Source organism: Leptosomus discolor, chromosome 2 (assembly GCF_034619465.1).
Source record: "Leptosomus discolor isolate bLepDis1 chromosome 2, bLepDis1.hap2, whole genome shotgun sequence".
NCBI lineage: Eukaryota > Metazoa > Chordata > Aves > Leptosomiformes > Leptosomidae > Leptosomus > Leptosomus discolor.
Window position 1 is genome coordinate 55,397,611 of NC_141392.1, and position 24,478 is coordinate 55,422,088.

The 24,478-nt window shown below is 40.0% G+C and overlaps 1 protein-coding gene and 1 non-coding gene across 4 annotated transcripts; both read right to left on the bottom strand.

The window, feature by feature from the left end:
• Positions 1 to 98: 98 nt before the first annotated feature.
• Positions 99 to 19,941, bottom strand: KATNA1 (katanin catalytic subunit A1). Of its 3 annotated transcripts, none has more exons than XM_086482386.1 (11): positions 19,888 to 19,941; positions 14,748 to 14,922; positions 13,906 to 14,063; positions 11,409 to 11,592; positions 9,672 to 9,793; positions 8,187 to 8,292; positions 7,693 to 7,851; positions 6,465 to 6,591; positions 4,748 to 4,882; positions 4,352 to 4,478; positions 99 to 441 (listed from the first exon to the last, which is right to left on the bottom strand). In XM_086482386.1, exons 2-11 carry the CDS (start codon positions 14,916 to 14,918, stop codon positions 243 to 245), a joined length of 1,488 nt encoding a protein of 495 aa, XP_086338512.1. In that variant the 5' UTR covers positions 14,919 to 14,922; positions 19,888 to 19,941; the 3' UTR covers positions 99 to 242. The 3 variants fall into 3 exon arrangements, with proteins under 3 accessions (XP_086338512.1, XP_086338513.1, XP_086338514.1); XM_086482387.1 differs by having other exon boundaries at positions 19,884 to 19,941; XM_086482388.1 differs by lacking the exon at positions 19,888 to 19,941 and adding an exon at positions 15,912 to 15,954.
• A 306-nt stretch (positions 19,942 to 20,247) lies between these two features.
• On the bottom strand, positions 20,248 to 20,318 carry TRNAG-GCC (transfer RNA glycine (anticodon GCC)). Its single transcript has one exon. It is a non-coding gene; the product is annotated as a tRNA-Gly (tRNA).
• Positions 20,319 to 24,478: the final 4,160 nt, after the last annotated feature.

Consider the following 24,478-nt stretch of genomic DNA (forward strand, 5'->3'; position numbering starts at 1 on the left):
TTTTACAATCTTGGAGATTAAAGCAGTTCCCATCAGTATCTTTCGTATTTGAGAAAAATCGGTAACTTTTGAGCTAGTTCAAAGACAGCTGGACAGAATTTGCATTTTAAAAAAGGATTTATTTAGACATCTGTTGCTCTTAAATTACAAAAGTTAAAAAGAGCATGCAGTGCACTGACACGCTACTTATTACTTCTAAAGCTGTTTTAAGACGTAAGGTGGCTTCTTCAAGATAAGACAACTCAGCACGATCCAAATTCGACTATCCATTTCTCGTATTTCTCAATGTCCGCAGCAGATACAGATTTAGAAACCTTCTTCAAAGCTATTTCAAAGTCTTCCATAGTTGTTGGCATGTGCATTTCGTCTCGGGAAAGATTTCTTATTTCTTCTGGTGTCAAGCCTTCAATACGCCTTCTCATAGCCATCAACGATGCATCTCTGTTAAGGATGCAAAAAGGAAAAAAAAAAGTTGCTCAATACAGTATGGTGAGTTCAGTTGTTGGGAAGGCTCAACATAAGACAGTCCAGTTAAGCCGTTGCATTCCAAAAGATACAATAAAGAATTGTAAACTTTTACAGAAAATCTCCAAGTGCTTGTACAACCTACGATACCACGCTGCCCATGTTTTTCAAACATGGGTTCATCCTCACTGGATCTTTGAATAGCTACTACTCACAGGCTAGGCAAGAGAGGTAAAGACTGCTGCCTCTGCACGCCTATGATGTAGCTGCTGTTCATCGTATTTTTGAACAGGAACAAGGCAAAGTAACGGTTTCACTCCTACATACAGAAACAGCTGGAATGTTTTGAATGTTTCCTGGTCCAAATAGGAATCCCACTTCGAAGACAGAGGGGCCAATAGTATCTACCTCCAACCTATACCTTCACAGCGAAATGTTAGACTACAGAATCCCTTCAGCCTGTAGCTCCTCAAACTTCTGGCCTCAATAAGCATTAAGTGTCTTTACAAGTGTGTCATTTTCTTGCTGCATGAAGTTTGACCGCGTTTGGATTACGAACAGTAATACCAGTAGCAGCAGGTGATGAGCTGGTGAGGTGATAAATGGGTAACCCTGAAAGACTAAACGCCCTACTAATTCATTGTTATACAGCTTATAAGAACAAGAAAGTGCTACTTATTTTGTCTAGCAGTAAAAAAAGTGGCAGGGTAATCCTGGCAATATCACAACAATGTATATCATACCATACTAGTAGGTGAGAATCCAATGAGAGAAAAACTAACACGTTGTCTTCTAGGAGGATTTAGAAAGACAGTTTCAAGTCTTGTTTTGTTTCAGTCTCAGCCTCTCCCCCTAAAGGAAACCATAACTGACAGACTTGATGGATTTACTAAATAATTGTAGCAATCAGAATGCATAATACAATAACTAGAATTTCAGAACAACCCAAAAAAGTTGCCTTGTTGAACTCCATCTTAGTCAAGTATCACCATGCTTTGCTATTACATCCTCATTTGTGAACTAAAACCCAGTGTTACATAATGGGGCAGGGGAGCATCCCATGCATCCAATTTGCCTCCAGACAGCACTTTACTAACAACAACAAAAAAAACCCAAACCAAAAACAAAAGACAAAAACCCCCCAAAAAAACAAACACACACCCTGCCCCCAAACCAAACCAACCCACCAACCAAAAAAACCCCACCGTACTTCAACACACCCACAAAATTCAAGCGTGGCTGCCACCACTTTCTTCTGTAAATTCATTTTACTGACGGTCACTCCACCATCAGCTCTCAGGGCTTTCTCAAACACACTCGGTGCCTGGAGACGCACCAAAGCTCTATTCAAAAAATAAGCTGCCACCCACTGGAACCGCAGCAGGGGTCAGTTCCGTTCCAAAGGCCTTTCAACCTTCGCAGTCCACTCAAGACAACAATTCCAAGTCAGTTCATACTCACATCTAATATGCAATTTAGACACATTTTATATTTCCTGAATGTCATCTTAAAATAAATTTTCACCTTCATTGTCCGTGGTTATATGCTGACTGGCAGGAACTGTACTGTTATCTCTGACTGTTTTTTTTCACTCTGGCTCAGGAAAATTTGGCTTTCACCTCAGATTCTTTAAGGTAGGAGAATAATTTGAGCAAACTAGAACTCTTGGTTCACTTTTTCTTAAGTTTTGCTTGTGTCACTAGCGAGGACTGTGATAGTCTACAAGTTTGAACTTTACTGTACTCATATACTGTGAGTCTGAACCACAGAAAAGCACTTTCAAATCAGCCATATGTCTTTCTGTCTCAGTGCAAATGAACCTCATGAGGTTCAACATGGACCCACTTCTCAAGCCTGTCAAAGTCCCTCTGGATGGCATCCCATCCCTCAGGCATGTCAACTGCACCACTCAGCTTGGTGTCACCTGCAAACTTGCTGAGGGTGCACTTGATCCCACCATCTACGTCATTGAAGACACTGGTCGTCAGCACTGGTCCCCAGTACGGACCCCTGAGGGACACCACTGGTCACTGATCTCCACCATCAGGGACATCGAGCTGTTGACCACTACCCTCTGGATGCAACCTTCCAGCCAACTCCTCACCCACCAAACAGCCCACCCATCAAATGCATCTCTCTCCAATTTAGAGAAAAGGATGTTGTGGAGGACGATGTCAAAGGCCAAATCATGCACATACAAAGCCCAGTTTGTCTGGATTTCTGGTTGCTGCCACCTCAGTCATCTCTAAAAAAGACAGCCACAAATGAAAGACTCAGGTGTTTTTTTGTTGTTGGTTTTTTTCCCTTGTTTGCTTTTTCTTTTTTTTTGAGTAGTACTTGTACAAATGGACTTTGAAAAAAATAAAAAGCAAAGCGTGCATATGAGTCTATATACAAGTATTCTGACTTTTAAGCAAGCGTACTGGTATCCAGTATAACATTAATTACAAACAACGCACGCTGAACAGACCAGAGCAGACAAACTGCAGCTAAACCACACAAAGCAGCAGGCCAAATAAGCTCCCTTTCATATAGCATGAACCTATTAGCACAAACTCCTTTCAAAGCACAACCAACACCAAGACTGAGCAAAAGAACACTGCAAATTCATTGCACAAACCTACAAATGAAACAAATCTGCACGACGTTGATTCAGAGCAACTAACACACCATTCTTTCCCCAGACACTGTGTAAGGTTTGTTCAGGAAATAGTACTGAGGCTCCAAACTCTTAGTTCAGCCTTAAGCACCCTGCTGGCAGAGCCTTTGGTGGCAGTTCTGCAGACAGGCTACTCGCATTCACCCCTGCAGCACAGCGTCTCGTCCTCTCAGCTGTGCTGACAAGCGTTTGCAGAGCTGCATTAGGAATCAAGGCAAGAAACGGACCGGCGTTTGAGGAAAGCAATGAGGACGCGTTTCTAACCCAGAACAGTTCTCTTGTCCTATTCAAAGCACAGCCCCACGACAGTTGCGCTGGGTCAACCAGGAGCTCAAGCCTTGCACTGCCACGCTTCAGTGCTACCTCCAAAGCCTGAAAACATAATTACACAGGCGCTTATTAGATGACTACAGCATCTTAAGAAGCTTCAGTTCTTTGTCCCTTACTGCTGATTCCATAATTTGCCACTGCTGCAATTGTGCCAGTGCAAATCTTCAGATATAAGCCAGATGAATGACATCAGTCTCTTAAAAGATCAGACCTCTCCTTCTCTCTTCAGTTTTTGAAAGAAAATAAAAGATTGGGGGAAGGGTTAGGAGGTATTTTTAGTCACTTATTTCAGGAATCTAGGTTATAGAATAGGCCTACAAATGACTGTATGCAAACAGCATTGAGGAGAAGGGGAGACGGAGGAGGTAGAAGAAAACTTAAGTCAGCCTCATCACGAAAGCGAATGTGCCAAGTACACAGCTCTTGTACTGTCACACAATATGGTTGGTATACCTTTTCTGTGTCACAAAGGAAAAACACTCCACATGTTTACTTCAGTTATTCTGGCCTCTGCCATTATTGCCTCTTACACACGGATGTTTTGCTGAAGTAGTGTAACCTCAGTGGAATGACTGCAACTCTGGAAGTTAAGGTCTACATCCTGTGGCTAGTCCTCACACAAGGAATTTGGTGTACAGGAAAAGAACACAGAATTTTACCTAAATCATACCTTGTTTAGATTACTATGTTGCAACTGCTCTTCATCATCACTATATGAAAATATCAAATGGAAATCTAGATAAATATTAATGCAGTATTTCACCTTTTAGCCATACATAAAAGACAAGTTACAGTCTGTTTTTATCCAACGACTTTAATCATGTAAATTAGTTACTTTACAAACAGTTTTCTCAGAGTTCATAGAGTAGTAACACAAATGATGCAATGTTAACATACCTGCATACGTTGGTAATGTCTGCACCTGAATAACCCTCCATTTTCTCAGCTATATTTGCAAGGTCAACATCATCAGCCAGTTCCAGCTCTCGCAGATTTATTTTTAGCAGTTCTTCTCTACCTTTTGCTAATCAAAGAACAGAAAATTGAGTCTATACAATTTGCCTTCTAGAGATAATGAATTGAAGGGGGAGAAGAGGGAAGAATAAGAAAAAGGACACTGTACTTGCTACAAAGGTAAACGTTCAGTTTAGATTTAACCTGGTCCTAAATTAATAAGTGAATTTTCATACATGTAGCAACTAGATTTTTAAACTAGGTGATCAAAGTTAAAGGAATATTGATAAAGTTGAGATTTTAGACTTTTCAGACACTCCTCTCCCCAAGTCTTCATACCTGATGGTAAAGGAATGTAAATTCTCTTTTCTAGTCTTCGTCTTAGGGCTTCATCAATATCCCAAGGAAAATTAGTAGCAGCAAGTACCATGACCATCTTGGAAGGATCATCATTTTCAGTTGCCCCTCCAACACCTGCGTTGGAGAAAAGTAAAACGTACATATATTTTGTGAAATTTCATGTACAGAGAGAACATATCCACAATTCTATAATATTAAAGCAGCTACTCTATTGCATTTCTGTGAGTCCAAGTGGATTAGAATCACTAAGTGCAACAGAGTCCAGTTTTTCATCTGTATGACAGCCTGCAAGCAAAAATGGAGACTGGTTTTAATTAGAAGCAGTGGCATAGGCCACTGCTCAGATCAGGAAGTTCCTCTCTATCATGGCTGGAACATGGTTCTACAGCAGAGTCATTTGTATTTCTGCCATTAGTGTGTTTGAATTTTCACATCAACGTCCTGTAACGGCACGTGAGGCAAAACAAAACAAACTCCCAAAACTCAAAACCATCACCACACCAAAAACCAGACACCCCTCCCCAACAGTGTTCACTAACAGCCACACAGAAGCAGCATTATTCCCCTACGAAGTTTCTTCACTTCTTAATTCAGGCCAAATGTTTCACATGCGCAGGCGGGTCCTTACAAACTGCTGAAGCTAATGTTTACATTCAGTGGACTGAATCACAGCTTCTCAGAAGCAGAGAGAGCACCTCATTCGCTAAAGTACTGTGAAACTGCTGCAGTCTGAAGAAGTTCATTTCATTAAACTTGCTACACTCTGCATTTACTGTTTTTGCTTATAATCATAGGACTGGGCTGTGGAATAGCCATTGTAACTAGTCTGCCTGAAAATTTGCATATAAAACACCACTTATGAAAGTTCAAGTAAAAGGACTCCAAATAGTTGTTACTAATAAAATTAGATTATGTACATACTTGAGTTATGAGAACAGTATTACAACTCTGCTGCTACTTAAAGTCAAACATAAAAGGGTATCAACATCAGAGAACCAGAAATATACAAATCTTCTGACTCATGGAATTCTATCACAAATTACTCCACAGATCAGCACTTTTCAGTTGCTCCTTTCCTTCTTCCTGCTTACCAGAGTATAAAAAGGATGATGCCTCTATAGCGACTTTGCACAGTGTCGCCTACTTTTAAACTTTGTTGATCTGTGAAATATGAACCAAATAGCTGTAATGAACTCAGCGGTTTAAAAAGAAAACTCTTCCAATCACTTCTATAAAAAAGCCATAATTTTTTATTTATATCTTTAGGAGAAAAAAAAAAGAGATCCCAAAGAAGCTAATTGCCTTTGAAGTTTAATTTGGAACAGATGACAGTACTTTTGAACCACTTTTTACTTCACTTTGGAGAAGTGATATGCTAGGTAAAGACTGAGAGGAGCTATTAATACTTTTTTTTCTTCTGCAGCTTTGAAATCTTGTATTTTCCACTGAATCTTCATTATTCTGGATCAGTAATATAAGGTCATTGCTCAGATGCTAAATGACTGTTAAATAACTGGTATCTTTCGTCCTTCCACACTGACAGCTGGAATAGTGCACTTGTATTTTTTTAATCCAAATTTCACGTAAGGTTTTCAAGCAAATTGCTTCTGAAGAATAAAGTTTTGATTTTTTTTTTTTTCCTCCCCTCCCTCAAGTTTCCTGCTGCCCAGCACTTCCCAGAGATCAGGTTATTTACCATCCATTTGAACCAGCAGTTCTGCCTTCACACGCCGGCTAGCTTCATGCTCCTCTGACGTCCCCCTGCGACTACAGATAGAGTCTATCTCATCAATAAATATAGTTGTCGGGGCATAAAATCGTGCCTAAAGAAAGCAAAAGACAAAGCAGAAACTGAAATGGCAGTCTACTCACATTTAAGAAACAGCAACATATGTAGAGCTGAGTAATGAATGACACGTTTACCCAAACGAATCGGCTGGTAAGTATCAAACACTATCTAACCTTCCCCCTCTTTCACCATTGCACACAACTACACAGCAGCTGTGCATTCATTAGTGACATTTGAGCAGAACAGTTTTTGGCAAAGTCCGATAACTGTTGGGGCTACAAACAAATGTTTAACAAGCTAAAGGCAGTTTTACACATTAGGACTAACATTTATAACTGTGAAGTCATCACAAAATGCTTGAATAAGAGCTCAGTTAAAGCTAGGACACCACGATATGGAACCTGTCCAAAAGACAGGTCAACTGCAAAATAACCTTTCTGAAAACAATACAAGGATTTCTGATAATGAAAGCTATTGTCCTCAGCAGATGAGATGCTGTCCAATGTATATATGCATTTTTGATAATATCAACTCATTTCATATGATCCAACTACATCGCAAAAGATCTTTTATTTCCTGACTTTTCTGACTACTGTAATTGCAACTCTGCTGCCCCCTTCAGTATTGGGCACCCCAGTAAATACTGCATGCAAACCCAGTAACACATGAAAAAAAAAAAAAGGCTACATATTCTGAGCCAATTTCAAGTGTTACGTGCTCTGAAGCCAACTACAGTTTGGAAGTCCACTTATTTTAAGCACAAACAAAAAAACCACCCACAAGAACAACAAAACACACACAGTCCAAGTAGGGTTCTCACCCAGATAGCAATTAGATTCCATCTCCAGTTTTACATTCAAGTATGATCTACAGCACTGATCAGCTTATAGTGAGCTACCTCTAATGTATTAAGCTAACCCGAAAATAAAGATGACCTAATTTTTCAGTTTTTATAAAGCTATTTAGGAATAACCAGATCTTGAATGTACATGGCCAAACCAGAAGGTCCAAAAGTGTTTGAAGCTTGGAGAGCTGTTCATGTACACTATGAGTTCTAAACCTTGGCAAGGTTTCACTATTCCAGAGGTAATTCTACTTCATTATCTCACAATTTATGTTCAGAAACTTCAATCACCATTTCAAACAGTAGACGAACAAGTTTCTCTGATTCTCCTCTGTATTTTGAGGTAAGTGTGGAAGAAGAAACATTGAAAAAAGTAGTCTTGCATTCAGTGGCTACAGCTTTTGCCAAAAGGGTCTTTCCAGTACCAGGAGGACCAACCATCAGCACACCCTATTAAAATGAAAAAGAACCACTTTTAGGACAAGAATCAAAACACAGACCATTTCACAGCTTGTTTAACAGTGTAATATTAAAATACTAGATGTAAACTGGAAAGTTATTCAAAGGTAAGTAATTAATTACTATTGCTTACTTGCAACAATATAGCTGAAGACAGTATTTATCTGGCTGACATCTTTATTTTGTTAGTACCATTTACCATAAATTTTGGTACTAAAAAGTGGAAAGAATTTATATAAACTATAAAACACCTGAAATTTTCTGTTCTGCTAAGATCAAATCTCAGAATCCTAATTATGACCGCAGGATTAGATTTTTTTTCATACCTTCCATGGTCTTCTAATTCCCTTAAAAAACTCCGGCATCCACATCGGTAAAACTACAGCTTCCTTAAGCAGCTTTTTGGCTTCTACTAAATCAGCAATGTCATCCCTGGCGAGAAAAATAAGTTGTTTGACAGATTCAGACAGGCTACAAAAGAATCAGCCCACAGCTCAAAACAACATGCAACTAAACTTATTGTTATGTAATGGCTCTTCCATAACTCAGGAAAACGAGTTGGATTTATTTATGTTCTAGCGGCAAAAGCCTACAACCACCACAGTTGACATCTGGCTTGTAGACTCCCGCTGGGTGCAAAAGCAAAGAGACACATTAACTATTTCACCAGAGCATCGCTGTTCTTATTCACAGAAAGAATAAGCAGAATGAGGCAAGCTGGTTAAACTTATGCTAGTCACAGATGATGCTTTCTTCTTTTGCTGAGAGGTTGGCTGTCCCTGAAACTTCAACACCATCTTTCATTGTTATGAGAACAATTTAGCGAAGACTAGTAAATAGAGCTGAACTAAAAAGAATTTTTAGAATTCTTTTTCAGAGTTATAACTGTATTAATTCTTAGATACCTTATAGGCTGGTCTTATGTTCTTCAGGGTAACTCTCAGGGCATTCCACTTGGCCTGTGCCCAAGTAATAATTTGGTTTCAAAACATATCTATATGGAGAATTAGTTTCAAATCTGAAGTTGTAATTTAAGATTCCGTATAAAAACTGAAACATATATTTACATATTAAACTGAAATACATGACAATTACATGCGTACAAAGTTGTTTGTAGGAAAGCTGTTCAGGTTTTCTTTAAAGTCTATCTGCCAGAGGATTTTTGGTCATTTAATCCTCACAAAAGCACCTAAGATGGGAAACATTTGGAACACAAAACAACCTTTGTATAAGGTTTAATATTTAACACATTTAGGTAAAGGTACTGGCGCATGGTGGTATTTTATACTGGAGGTCACATCACATCCAGCAAGATTTCAAAGGGTTTGTATATTGACGTAACTTCTTTGTTAATTGGTTTTCTATCTTGGTGCACCCCTGGGTGGCAATACAGATTTTTTTAAATTAAGAGATACTGTCAGACACTAGGGTCTTACACATTGCAAAAAAGTATCTCAAAAAATGATTTCAGGACACTTAGAAAAGTACGAGAAGCTTTGTATGGTCAGGTTGGACCAGGCTTTGAGCAAACTGACCTAGGGAAAGATGTCCCTGCCCATGGCAGGGAGCTGTACTAGCTGATCTTTAAAGGTCCCTTCCAACCCAAAATATTCTATGAATCTATGGGTAGAAAAAAAGTTTTAAAAATATTCAACTACACAAGAAGTTTAGTTGCCTATTTAAAGAGCAAAGAAAACCTCTAGTTACTTTTTATGTGTAAGCATATGCTAAAATACTTAATTCTTGTCATACTGTATAAGAGGAAAAAGAAATAACTACTCAGAAAGACTGGCAGCAGTATTCAAACTTACCATCGAATGTTGGGATTCTGAGAAATTATATCTCTTTCCAAAGCTTCTACTAAATCTTTATCATATCCAGTACTATCAAATTTCTTTGGTTCAGACTCTGAAATCTCAGATGTGGATTTGTTCTACATATAAAGGATATAACAAGGTAAATATATAACAATGGTTATGCTACTAATGGATTTTTATAACAAGTTTACAACAGCATCATATTTCTAGAAGGTTGCAACATAAACCAGCATGAAAATTATGAAGCAGCCATGTTACTGCTGCACTGCAGGATCTACGTGGTTCACCCAGACTTCTGTACTGCCCTGGTCCCACTTCCTTCTCCCCAAAGTCAGTAGATTGTACTCATGCAGTTTCTTCTGGTAGGTAATCAAAACTGCATACATCTATCCCAGTATAACAGTGCTTGCCTCTTCTCCCAGAGAAATTAAAAACTATTTGAGACAGTAGCTGGGTAGGAGGAATTATCCATGAGATTGGATCAGAAAGTGTCACTGAGCTAGAGTATCTCAAATCCTGTAAGTGTCAGAAATGTGCCATATATACGGGACACAAAAAGAATTAAGCAGGACTTCCACGTGTGGGATGAGCAAAGGTGATCTGCGGAAAGACCACAGAAATAAAAAAAGAGCTAACTGGCTGGTACAGAAGCATGGATAAGAACTGCAGAGAAGCAGCTCTGCAGTGGAGCAGATGCAAAGAAGCTACACAGCTGAAAGAGCTCAAACAGCAGAGACCATGCAACTGAAAGGAAATAAAATGCACTACACATACCCCGTTTGTTTGTTTGGGTTTTTTTTTTATACACTTAACAGCAAGCACTGGTGATGACAGAACTGTAAAAAAGAAAAAAAAAAAGACCTATCCTGTCTCTGTGTGTGTATATCCTTAGTGAGAGAGGATTATCACTGAAAGACAATGTAATTTAGCTCCTAATAAAAGTGGTAGCTTACATAGGAAAACAATTCCATCCTTGTAGTTTATACTGTTTCCACAGGCCATGACACCTTGCCACAACATAAGATTGCTGAAGCTAACAAACTATTACACGGATATTTGATCTATTCAGACACTGGAAAACTACTAATTTAGTGTCTTCAGGTATGATCTCTTACTGTGGTCAGCAGCTATATTTATGAAGACCAAAGCACAAACAAAAATTAAAGCACTCTGATTGCAAAGAAATAGGTGAGAGACCATTCTCTCTCATGAAGTATATTGGGTTTTTGTTTGTTTCAAACTGAAGTCTGGAGCTAATACCAGATCTCAACAAAAAAAAAAAATAAGTAAAGGTCTTCCTTTAAGATTAAATAAATCTTGAAACACTTTGGAACAGGTGAGTCAATCTCAGTCTAAAATACACAAAAACAATTAAAGAACTCACAAGGGCATCCCATTTCAATTAGCTCCATCAGGCTCAGTTTCAGTAATTCAGCAGTATAATTTTAAACAACTGTCTCCAAGTTGCAGTAAACAAACCCACATTCAGCAGATCACTTCCTCCAGATGAGGGTTTCTTTTCATTTGGTTTGTTTTTTTGGGTGGTTTTTTTTTAATTAATCTGTAACGAAGACTGTCCATAAAGCAAAGATACCTTACAAGATGAGATTCAAATCAGCACGCTAACTTGAACAGAAGAAACATTTTATAGGCATCTAAACTTACAATACTCTCAATATAAAGAAAGCAAGACTGAGTTTCTCAACTTCATGAAGTTATTTGCAAGTTTACCTTTTCCTCTTTTCCTTTATTTTGCTGATCCTTTTTTTCCCGGCTGCGGACCGCCTTCCCTTTATCATTGGGATTTCGAGAGGATGGACGGTGAGGGCCTCTGACAGCTGCACTTATACGATTATTATGACCTCTGCAATCACTGCACTGAGCAGACTGACGTTTTCTGGGTCCTGGCGAAGATCTAATTAGTTGTAACATATGCAAAAAGCCTCAGTGTAAAGTCACTGGTGAACACTACATAACCAAATCAAGTGGTTACAAACTGAAAACACATTTTGCTCAAGATAAAAATCTGCACATCAGAATCAAGACAGATATTTTTAGACAGCCACTAAAAATCCATTTTCCCTTTGCCACAAGCTCAGGGCTCATTTGCTTAAAACAAGCTCCTTGCTTTGTATATTTCATAAATAAAATGAATCCTCATAGCGTGGAGCTTAGAAAAACAAACAAACAAACACCACACCCCAATATATTTTCTCCTTATCACAATGGCCCTCACTCTCCTACTCAAAGAAATGTAAAGGTTTCTTGGGAATGACAGTTTTATTTTCACTTCCTGGGAAAGAAAAGGTGTATGTGGGGCCTCCAGTTGTTTGAAACTAGACTACTTTTGGAAGCACATATGAATAAACCAGTAACATGACTGGTATTATGGATTTCTTTTTTAAAATTCTGTTTCTTCCCCATACAAATCCATTACTCTCACAGATACACTGTTTTCATGGGGCTTCCTAAAATTCCAGCATTAATAAGCCAACAGTCAAGTTTAAGTTCAGGGATATTTCTAGAGAACAGAAAATGGAAGACCCTGGAGAGCATTTACTTGAACTAGAAGATGTGTTTTGACATATCACTCAAGATGTAACAGGATCCAGTACCTTCATAAACGTTGTCTTTAACTGATTCTCAGCAGCAGGTTTGTCAGAACTGTACATATCCCTTCAGGCGAAATGCATATTAGGCAACATGAATATGCTAATGGTAAGATCATAAGTGTTAAAGTCTTCACTCTCCAAAGGAAGTACCTGCCAACCTATACTTTTATTTATGAACACCTAGCCACCTCTGAACTCCACCCCAAAGCTCAAAATAAAAGAATAGTGTGATTACACACCTAATTTCCACCTAAATTTGTGAGCTCTGCTATCTCAGTGCAGGAATTTACTATGGTTATTCCAACGCAACATGGCCCAAGTTTTTACTGTGGCTTTTTCATATTACCACAACTCAATACTTCACCAGCTGGTAAGACAAATGGAACAGAAAAAGTTCTCTTAAGTCTTTCCCTTTTTAGAAACATGAATTTGTGCATCTCTTCTCTAGAAAGCTTCAAAACATTAGGAAAGTTCTACCTCCCAGAGTATTGTTCCAGAACATTTGAATGAAATTGGCTAGCAGTGTTCCAAAGTTACTAAATGAGATAAACAGAAAGTGTGATCACACAAGTCCCATTTCTTTCAGAAGGCAGGCTTAAAATAAACCAATTAAAAAAAACCCCATGTACCCAAAAAGACTGAAGTTATCCATCTGCGAGGAGCCTCAAAGAACAGTTTGACAGTACAGCTAAGCTGATCCAATAGCCACTTTCTGCCAAAATGCACAGTCCCGTGTCTGCTTTGCACGCACACTCCTGTTCCCTCCTTCATGCTACCACTGGTATGTGTTAAAATCTCCAATTAACCAGTTCAGATAGCTAATCTCAGGAAAAAAAAAAAACAAACCCCAAACAAACAAAGGCCAAGGGAAAAAAGCACTAGCTTCACAAGTCTTTTTTGCCACTTTAGCATCCTGAACCAGCTAATCAATGCCAACAAAGACCAAAGTGAAAAAAAAACCTCAGGCAACTGTGGGGTGTAGGACTCCTTTCAGCAGCAGCTACATTGTCAAACCACACTGCAAGGCCTTGGTTTCACAGAAACTAACCCAGCATAATTCAAAATTACTTCTGAAATAAGCAGGCTTGCCTGCAGCTGCTTGTTCCCATCCCTTCTCTTGAGCTTACAGTAGGCTAGCTGACCAGTTCATGAAGGAGATCAGGGAACCACCTTGCTACACAATAGGAACTGAGCTTGGACACTTCTAGATTTTACTGTTACTCCGATAACACATCTTCATCCTTTTCATATCACCTACATGCAGGATCATTATAAAATTGATGACAAGGGCAATTCAAGAATAGAGGCTTCCACAGAATGACAAGTTTATCTTAAGTCGGGGGGAAAAAAAAAAAAAAAAGAAAAAAAAGAAAAAGAAGCTTGACATTAGTCAAGCCTATATAAGATAAGATACATAAGATATAAGATTAAAAAGCCCCAAAACATTCTGAAGTAGGCTGCCTCAAAATGGCATCTCCTTCCCCACAAACAGTGGCAAGCTGCTGGTGCTAAGTGTCACACATCTAAGTTCTAGAACTAAAATCACACAGGAACAGGCTGAAGTCAGAGCACGCTTCGCCCTGATAAACGCTAATTTAAGCCTTCAGGCTTCTTACCTACGTTCAGCAGGTACTGGCAAAGACCAGACTTCTGCATCATGAGCCGGTAATTCTTGTTGTGAAGCTTTCAATGGAGTACTGTCTAGTTTAAAACTCTCTAATGTTTTCATTATGTCTTTCACATGCTTAGCTTCCACGCTTATCTCCTGCCAAACCTGATTAAAAAAAAAGAAAAAAAAAGTAGATTAAGCACATTGCAAATAAGTTTGTAACAGTCCTCTGTTCAAGCCCACGTAATGCCTGGATGGATTTCACAAGGTTTCACAAGCTACCTGCTTCAACAGATAAGAATAACGCACATTAGATATTAAAACAGTTTTTCTGCGTTCCTCAGCACATTTAAAGAATAAACAAATAGATTTTGTATTTAACACTGAAGACACTTTTGACAAATTTTGCATATTAAACAAATATGATAGAAAAGAGTGCAACCTAATAGACTGAATGTCAAAGAAAAAAAAAAAAAAAAGATGGTTTGCGTTAACAGTAAATTGACATGGTAGCCACAACTCAGTTTCTGTTAAGGAGCTAAGTCACACTGCCAAAACACTGAGAGGGAAATAAGACTATTCAAAATGGTAGCAGCCTAAAAAACTTCAGCATCGCAGGGGGACTCATCAGCAAGAAGCTGACAAGCCAAACAGTACACTGGCTCCCCAGGGATGTGTTCGATTGCCTGTTTTGCCAGAGCAAGAAGTCCATATAATAAGAAAAAAGCCTATAACAGGACTAGTTTATCAGAGAATAGCGTATTTTTATACTTTTGCTTACCATAAGATAGGCAATTTTTGTTACTTGAATGCTTTTCTCTCTCAGTGTCCCAGAAAAGTACTATTTACCTGTTGCCATTTCTGTTGCAGATAGGTGTCTCTGACAGAGTAGAGGTACTTATTCATTTGGTCAAGAACTCCCTGGTAGTAGACCATCGCAGAGTCATAATTTCCCAGTAAGGCATATTCACGGGCCAGCTTTACATTCTCACTGATCATAACAAGGCTCATGCTCAACATGAAGCTGAAAAAATAGGAAAGATTAAGGAAAAAAAGATAATCCCAGGAGCAGAACAAATTTTTGCAACTATTTTCATATGCTCTTTACCTCATTTGGCATATCAAAATATAGAAGCTGGAAATATACTGGTTAGAAAAAGGTCCTAGAAAGAACGTCATCCATACAAAAACATGATTGTTTCCCTATTCCTAGAAACAAAACTTAACTTCATAGAATTGTTTCATGCAACGAAGATTCTGTTGAAAAGCTTATACAAGATATGCAGATTTAAATGCAACATTGCAAGCCACAATTGCATTCTCTCCTTCCCTCTGTATTCTACTGTGTTAGCACTACAACCATACTACAATGGCCTGTGGTTCAAAAAAACCCAACAAACAATAGACCAAAGCCCTTCTTCCAGATGCATGAAATTCTGTTAATTTTTTTGCCTTAACATTCCACGCATATAAGTTTAACAGTCTGATCTTGCCTTGTGGAGAACACTATTTTTCCATTTGTTTGATTTTACATTACAATTCTGCAGTTTTATTTAACATTTCTTTGAAACAAATATCCACCTTCCATGCCCAGCTTGCTCCTTCCCATGACCTTCATTTTCACACTTAAAAAGAAACTCTTGAAAAATGTTGAGGCTGCTAAGTTATCACTGAGAGGTAAGGAAAGGCCACAATTAAACATCTAGTGTGTAGCTACCCACTTTATTTAACATATTGTTCAAACCACACTACTTTTCCCCACTGGTGGGTGTTTGGGTTGGTTTTTTTTTTTTTTTCTTTTGAGCAAACATCATGGGCTGTGACCACTTCCACTTTGTAGCATTAGCAGAATCCACGCTTTTAGATTAGAACAGCACAGAATTATTATTTATACAAATACAGTAATAAGTAGAAGCAGTAGACTTAATCTTTACAGTCACCACTGTACATGGAGCAGTCATCCTATGTTCTTATCCATTACTTACACATCCCATCCCCTCCTTCTCTAAATACCTGCACTGCGTCCACTTTTCCTGCCTCTTGCACACCAAGAATTCCCCACTTTTCTCCTAATTTCCTAGAACCAAGCACAGAAAACATTAAAATAAGCAAATAAACATGCCTGCAAGAGAGTCGTCTTGCTCTCGTTTCGGTACCTGTACCCAGTACCAGTAAGAAGCGACCGCAGACAAGCAATTATGGCTAAGCCCTGGGATGAAGCATACTTGATACAGATCAACTATTTAAAGAATGTAAGAGGTACTAAACTCACATGCGCAACAGACAGACTTAAGACTGAACACATTGCAAGACCAGGTCAGGGTCAAATTCGGACACACTAGCAGAGGTTTCAGAAGCCACACTTTGCACACATCAGACAAGCTATTGCTAAAGGATAATCTCCCCATTGTAAAGAGGGGCTGCTAAGTACAAATCAAACATTTTAACACTCCCATTCCTTTTCTTCTGTCCCTTTCCCAAGTAGCTCTATGCATGGACACATATCTGACCCACCCCTGAGCTGACATCCTCTTGTTTTTGCTTCCTTCCCCAGCTTCCCTTGAAGCAGACAGCTGCTGTGAAAAGTTTCAGCCTGAACAGCAGAACCCTAGCAGCAGAGGAACTGAAGACAGGCCTCTGACAGCCCACACCCATCTACACAGAAGGGACCCCTGAGGCTGAGTCTGAAAACCTGCTATCTTAAGAACCTACACTATATAATCTCACTCTGGCCAGAGACTTGCTGAGCTGGCCGTGTCTACAAGCTGATAGAGTTTATGTGACCAGCAACCACAAGCACTACCATATCCCAGGCTAATCAGGCTTTGGAGAGACAGTTTGACTTGGGAGTTTTGTTGGTTTTTACTTCAGGAGAAAGAGCCTGAAGATGTTTGTCAACTGCTGTATGGATCATCACACAGATGTTACCGAAGTTTTCCCTGCTATATTTAGGAGCAAGCTTTTCCACTCCTGCTCATCCTACCAGATACACCTGTTTGCCTGTCCTGAGAATTCAAACTGATGACTAACACTATTGAAATCACAAGTTGAGCAAGATGCTAATAAACATTTTAAAAATCAAGTAATAGCAAGTTACTGAAGTCAAACTAGAGTTTCAAAGACAGAAGTCATAGATAACTTTTTTTACACTGAATGCTGTAGAGCAAACCAAGCAGAACAGTAATTCTATTTTAATACCCAGAAAGAAAAAAAAACCAGCTTGTAAGAGTAGCTTTCATCTGGAAATGTGAAAGTAGCAAGAATGAAAAAAAAATAAATTATATGAGTCTAAGTCAGAAAGATACAAAAGCTTGGGACCAAAATTACAGTATTGCAACATAACAAAACAGTAAATGTGATTTTTCAGGTGAGATAAGACAGAGAAAGGAAGGACACAAAGGAGAAACAGACACGTCAAAAGAATGAGCTAACATCTGGGGGATGGGGGGGGGGGGGTTATGGAGAAGGTGCTCACTTAAGTTTATAATGCTTCCAACATAACCAAAAGTAGTAATTCCAACAAAAACCCAGGAATCTATCCATTTCATCAGTGATACCGAAAATGCAAGAGAATTTAGTTTACACTAGAAAGCCTATTTAATTTGTTGCTCCGTCTTGAGTCATAAGAGCAGAAAAGCTTGAGGTGGCTTCCAAATACAAGACTCTCGCACACAAGTGGGGCAGAAAAAGCTGCTGGCTCTGCTTACGTCTGGACATGCCACTGCTGCTGCCACTCGAATACTGGCAGTGTCAGAGCTGACACACTATGTGAGCCTACAGGTTTACTGCACCTGTAGGTAGTAAGATGCTGAGGCAGTTCTAAGACCAGGGTGGGGAAAGGAGTATAATCTGAAACCAGATTAAAGTTTGCAGTAGGAAGTCATAGTAGACTGTGGCAGCTCAGAGCAGGGTGCAAGATATGTGGGAGAGGCATCAGTACACACCAATCCAGAGTTAAACCAGACCTGAGGGAATTAAAACCCCACAGAACTAATCCTGCACCACTTAATAATTTTTAAAGTATTTACAAATACCTAGTACTGTCACGTAACAGGATGTCAAAGCAGCAAGGCTGCACTTATCACCGATGACCTTTCCGTGAATCATGCCCAGCGAAGTTATCTATTTTCCAACAGCAACTGAAATAGTAATGAGCTTGTAAAGTTTATGGCAAACAGGATATAAGGAAAATAGCGTCAACAGTTTGTCTTGCAAGTTTAACTCTACACTGTGTACAAAGACACAAGCTGTGAGTATATATGGTTCCCTGAAATTAACACAATAGAAACCCACCAAATTAGCCCATCTCTGGTAACAGAATACATGTTATCATATGCTCCAAGCACCTAAAATACTTCTAGAGTTTAAAATAGCCCAGAGCGACAGGGATCGAAACCTAACAAAAGTTCAGGATACCTACAGCTTTTGAGAATGAGGCTTTAGAATTTATTTTTATATTTTATTTTAAACATAACAGCCTGACCACTATCAAAAAATCACTGGGGATAGATACACCATGTTTTCCATAGTGACTTTAAGGACTTATCGTAAGCAATAACTGTAATTTCTGCTCGCATTCATACATTAGAATTTGCGAAGCCGCAACTGAATGCAGTATCAATCCCATTTCACAAAGAAATCCCCCACAACTTTAAAAAACAAGAGGTTGATACGCAGATGTTGGGAGGGAAGATTAAAGTCAGGGTTTATCAGTTACTACAGGGGACCCATCAGCTACTCTGCTGACTCAGAGAACAGCACAAGCCATACAAGGAAAACATTTCCAAAGAGTCCTTCAGTCCGACCTGAATGTTTGGACTAAGCCAGAGCCTGAATTTTGGCAGAGTGTACATGTTTCCATTATTTCAACCTGCTATACAGGCTCTGACATCAAAGCAACCATGTAAAATTTGGAAAGTTCTCTCTGCAAGCCAGAAGAGAAAAAAAACCCTGAAGTAACAGCTTTCAGGAATCAATTTTTACTAATGACATAGTGGCCTGTATCACCTCCAAGTTCCCTGCCAGCTTTAAAACTCTTCTTCACAACATCCACTCCTAGCAACACTCGGTATCAACAAGCAATCGTGTTAATTACTTGGGAAATAGAAAAGTTGTCAGACTTACTGGATACTAAACAAACTGGTTCTCATCCTCTTATTGTATTTAATAGTAACGGTATTGAAAGAAAAACCACCAGCAACCATGAACATATGCATACATAGCTGTTCATGCAAAAAAAACCCAAAATCATTAGATAGAGATACATTGTTGACAGATGATTTTATGTTTTCAAGGCTAAGCCTTTCAAAAGACTTTAAAAAAATCATGTTACTTATTCCCCATCTCACAGGGGCTGGCATTCTTTTAGATGGTCGATGTTAAATCAACAAATTTCTCAGAAAATTTAGAAAGGTCTGCAGCAGAATGTGTACCTAGAATTGATGCCTACTGCCTCCCTCTGTGGAAAAAAACAGCATAACTGCAAAAAACTTTACTTCATTTAAAAAAAAAAAAAATAGGCGGGGCGCGGGGGGGGAGGGAGAAGTTCGAGCCAAGGTTCAGCGCTGGAACCGGTGCCGTAAGGCAGCAGCCCTCCCGGGGCAGGGTGCTGGGCACCCACACACCTGCAGGCAGTCGCCTCTCGATGACTTAAGGGACGCCACGGCGATGCCCCGCGCGCCTGCGAGCACGCGTAAGCTACAGCATTGACGTAAGACCGACGAGCACGGTGTAATGGTCACGGGTATGACGACAGCAACGACTACGGCGACACACTCTCCAAAGCAGCGCCCAGGCCGCGGGAGAGACGAGCCGAAACCCTCCTCCCCCCCCCCCCCCGGGCGGAGAGCTGCCCGCGTCCCCTCAGGGCGGCCGCTCCCCGCCTCCCCTCAGGGCGAGCAGGGGCAGCGCACGGCCGCCGCGGGGGCGGGGCGGGCAGCCCGGCCGCCGCCAGGAGGGGAGATACCGCGGGTCTCTCTCACTCACTTACTCCGCTCCTCGGCCCCGCCGCAGCAGCAGCTCCCAGCAGCCGCGACCCCTCAGCTTCTTCCTCCCCCTTCCTCCTCCTCCCCGTTCCTCCCCCTCCTCCTCCTCCTCCAGCAGCGCTAGCCCCACCCCCCGGCTTTGCCCGCCTCCACTCCCGCCGCCGCCGGCAGTTTAAAGCCAAATCCGGCTGCGTCACTTCCAGCACGACGAGGTGGCTGTGCGTGTGGTGGGGGTGAAGGTCCGCCCAACGGAGCCAACAGCACGTTGGTGTCTGGTTTAGCATTACTATGGACAGCGGCCAGCTTTATTATTATTATTATTTAAGAAAAAGTAAAAGACAAAGCGGAGGGGATGAAATCGAAAATGCATTGGCCGGGAATCGAACCCGGGCCCCCCGCGTGGCAGGCGAGAATTCTACCACTGAACCACCAATGCTGACAACGAGGAAAGTTTCCCGCCTCCGCCAGTGGAAGGCGACAAAAGTGGACTGCGCCTGCGCCGCCGCGGGTTTTCAAACGGTCGCGGCGGGGCGGTCCCGCCCCGCCGCGACCGTTTGAAAGCCCGCGGCGGCGGTTGAGGGGAGTCGCCATGACGGCCAGCGGGCCTAAAGGCTGGGTACAGCGGAGCAGGTTTAGGATAGTCCGTGAGGGTAAACTCAGAAGACCTGCAGCATTACGCAGCGTTTTAATAAAGCTTATCACACCTGTTCTTACCCTTTTGCTTTCACCTGTTTAACACCTTCACATTTACGATTTTGGTCTATCCCTTTAACGAGTGTCTGAATTTAAAACAACCCTATCTACCTTACTATAACACAAAGGAAACTGTTCATGAGCTTCTAAAACTCAAAGCGTTGCTCTGTCACATCACTTGGTTGATGACAGCTGGAGCGATTACCCTTCTGCCCTTTGCAGGTGGCTAACGAATGAAAAATGGTGCTGTACTTCCACACCCACCCCCCACACACACCAAAAGGTAAAAGAATTAGGATATAACATAGTCTCTACAACAAGACACTGTTTTTTGCGTCAGCAGTTTGACCTGTGCGCTTAAAGAAGTGGACTTTGGCAAAGACAATTTTCCCTCCTACTAAACACAAAAGCTGTGATACGTTGTCATATCTCTCAAGAAAAGGAATAGCTTCATTATACATTATGTATGCATAATAAATAACTATGATTTAATTATTTTTATGAAAGAGGCAACAGAGAACAGGGAAAGAGCACCGACAAATCAAACTCTTGAACATCAAAATGTATACTTTTGAGAACAGGTTACAAACATGAGATGACAGCTAAGAACAATAACATTTCTGCTATTAAACATACGCAAATTTTTTGTTAATCAGTAGAACTGTTGCAGCATAAAGGGGACTCAGGGGAGAGGGGTGTGAAGGAGAAGGAAAGAAAAATAAATGCATTTGGGCAACTAATGTTTACATTTCGTATTTGATTAGCCAAAACAAGAATTTGCTTTTCACTTCTTAGAAAGAATCATCATAATTTTTATTACCCCAGCAGGTATTACACTACAGAAACTGATTCTGAGAAAAAAGAAACAGTTTCTAAAACTCAGGAATGTCGCTCATTACTAGCAGCTGAATAATTCAGTTAAGCTGTTCACAAGTGCTGGAATTGTTTCTCTTGTTCTGAAGTAACTTTTAAATAAGCGTTAATGCAACCATCCCCTCACGTCCCCCAGGTCAAACACACACGCTGTGCTAACAGTCCAGTCAGTGGGGGCAAGGAAACCTCCGCTCCTCGACTATCAGGCACAAACAGGAAATACAGCGCTCCTACACGAAGGGGACTGACGCTCCAGGGCACCAACTGGAAAAGTCAGCATAAAAGGATGCACGTTCTTTTCACACAAACGTCAGGGGAAATTATGGTCCAAGCCACCACCACATAACCCTATAAAACCCAAACGTATCAGTAAGTGTTCAGAGATCACACAGCACACACGTAGCTGGACTACAGGTATGCAGAGATCTTGCAAAAGGTGACGCCCATGTCGTGACAGAGACAAGTACAGAGTACTCAGAAGACCAGCGAGTAGCTTACTATGGCTGTGAGATCATGCAAGATAGTTAAGTTTACTAATTAGACACACAATAAATGAATAATTTGCGTAAGCAGAATTGTGTGGTGGTCTATGTATTTAATTGGAGGATCCAAAAGAACTAACAGTCAGAAGGATATTTATAATACAAAAAAGATATTATATATACACATATACACACATGGAATATATCTATATATATCTATATAGATATATATGAATCAGTAAACTTGAATAGTGCCTTTATCAAGAGCATCTTAAGGCATTCAAACATTTTACTACGGCATTGACCCAATTCATTACCTTTTTGCTTTGGCTGAATTAAAGCAAACAGATTAAAGGTCTGATCTGAAACACCAAAGACATCTGAAACCAAACCCTAATAGTATCTTGGGTGACAGCAGCATCATCCGAGAACCCACCCACTGCACTGCCTATTAGCTGAATAATATTAAAAGGAGTCTAAATAAACCATTCCCACTCACAGCTTTGCAACAGCAGAAGATATATCAGTCTCAAAGAGACTTTCTAGCCATGTATTCTACAGATTCTATTACAAGCCAAAGATAGAAAAGATACAGCAAGAGGGCCTGCCCTAGCATAGAATGCCACTGAATATCAAATAGTATTTACAGTACAGTCATAGGATTATAGAAAATTTATAAATACAATTAATATGTATACAAGGGCACATAAGAGAATTTTGTTTTCATGCTTTACAAAGTGAAAGTAATCTGAACTAAAACTTACTGCAGAATTCCACAGCTGCTGGTTAGGAGCCTTTCTTCTCAACTGCCTGTACAAACCAATCCCCACCACAGGTCACCAGCAAAACACCCATGTTTTAAGCAGCGGCTATGAGGAATCTCAACAGACTCTGAATCGACATATGAAACGTGAAGTTTCAAAACACGGGTAAGACATAGCAAGTCAGAGAGTTGTGACACTTAGGCGTAACAGAGAACTTGGACTGTAACACACTGCATGTTTGCAAGGAAATACATAATACTGCAGCACATAGGTGGCAAAAATAAAACAAGGTATGTTACAACTTCTAACATAAGATAACAGAAAATGCCAGAAGCATCTACCAAATTCTAATGACGTGAGCATTTCCTGTATTTGTTTTAAAATGGTAAAATAATATTTAATATTTCAGTACTTGCACATTTCCTTTATGAAAAGCAATTGGTTTTGCTTGTATAGAACTGTGGTGCCTTTACAGGACTTCTTTTTTTCCCCCTACTATTTTTTTTTTTTTTTTTTTAAACGCATTGGCTACAGACCACTACGCAGGAATATACCATGATACAATGCAGGCAGAGGAGAAATACACTCAGGTAAAAAGGCAATTTTAACAGTCAATTTAATGAAGAATTGACATTGTTTTCTCTGCACACTTCACAAATGGTAAGGCAGGCTTGATTAAATTACCTTTAACCAGTAATATATTATACTTTACTCCAAGACAAGTAGACCAGTTTTACTGGGATACTTACTATGAAGGAGGATAATCTTTAAAGTTTATTTACACGGAAAACAATCTTTTTTACATCATATATAAAATGGAGTAGTTATACACTGCAGCCATTTTATAATATTTAAGCTAAATGAAATCAATCTTAAAAGCTATTCTATTTCAACAGCTGTGGAACAGGCAGACAGAAGATGTACTGTTTTATTAAGCTACAAACCCATTTTCATTACATTAAGTAACTACCTGCTTGAGAAAAGAAAACAATGTTTCATAACCATCTTCTAACCATGACAAACAACTTCACAGCAGATGGGTGAACTTCCACAAACGTTTTCTCCTGTGACCAAGTCCATTTAAGAAGCTTCCCCGCTGCCAACCCTCTTTACGGCAGTTTACTACTTCCTCAGTTATCCTGATAGAAACAATTTTTCTGATCACACTGGAAACCAGATCACTCCAACGAAAACGCTTACAAGAAAGAAACCTCCAAACACCAAGCAGTTTTTTCACTGACCCCGTATTTAGCACAGTACTGCAGACAGTTGCACTGCACAGAGAGAGACGCTGAACTGGAGCACAGAGAGGGAATGAATGGCCGGAAGCACACTAGAAATTCTTAAACCGGCTTGGTGAGAAAAGTAAACTAGTAACCTGCGCTTGCTGCACGCTATGAACACCCATTTCACGATCACAGAATCATAGAATGGTTTGGGTTGGAAAGGACCTCAAAGATCATCTACATGTCATCATCTGGATGATCTTGAGATAGTCACAATGCCACTGCAATGGCACAAATAATAATTTAAGAAAGCAGTAATGCTTACAGGCACATTATTAGATTACTCATTGGAATTCAATTCCAAGGAAGAAACATTCTAGAAAACATGAAGTTTACTAAAAATAGTGCATTTTCTTTACCACTCTGTTAGCTTCAGGAGAAAGGGGGGGGTGGGGAGAGAGAGCGCACCATAATTCTTTCTGCCTCTCACCTGTAACTCCTGGTCTTGTCTCAAGGAAGCTTAGAGGGCTGCCCCCCTCCCTGCTCCCAGCAACCTCA

Coding starts and splice junctions, on each gene's coding strand:
- KATNA1 (XM_086482386.1), bottom strand. CDS start 14,918: ATGTTGAGCATGAGCCTTGTTATGATCAGTGAGAATGTAAAGCTGGCC. Junction 7,852..8,186: donor GAATTAGAAGACCATGGAAG/GTATGAAAAAAA, acceptor TCATTTTAATAG/GGTGTGCTGATGGTTGGTCC. Junction 4,479..4,747: donor TTACATTCCTTTACCATCAG/GTATGAAGACTT, acceptor TTCTTTGATTAG/CAAAAGGTAGAGAAGAACTG.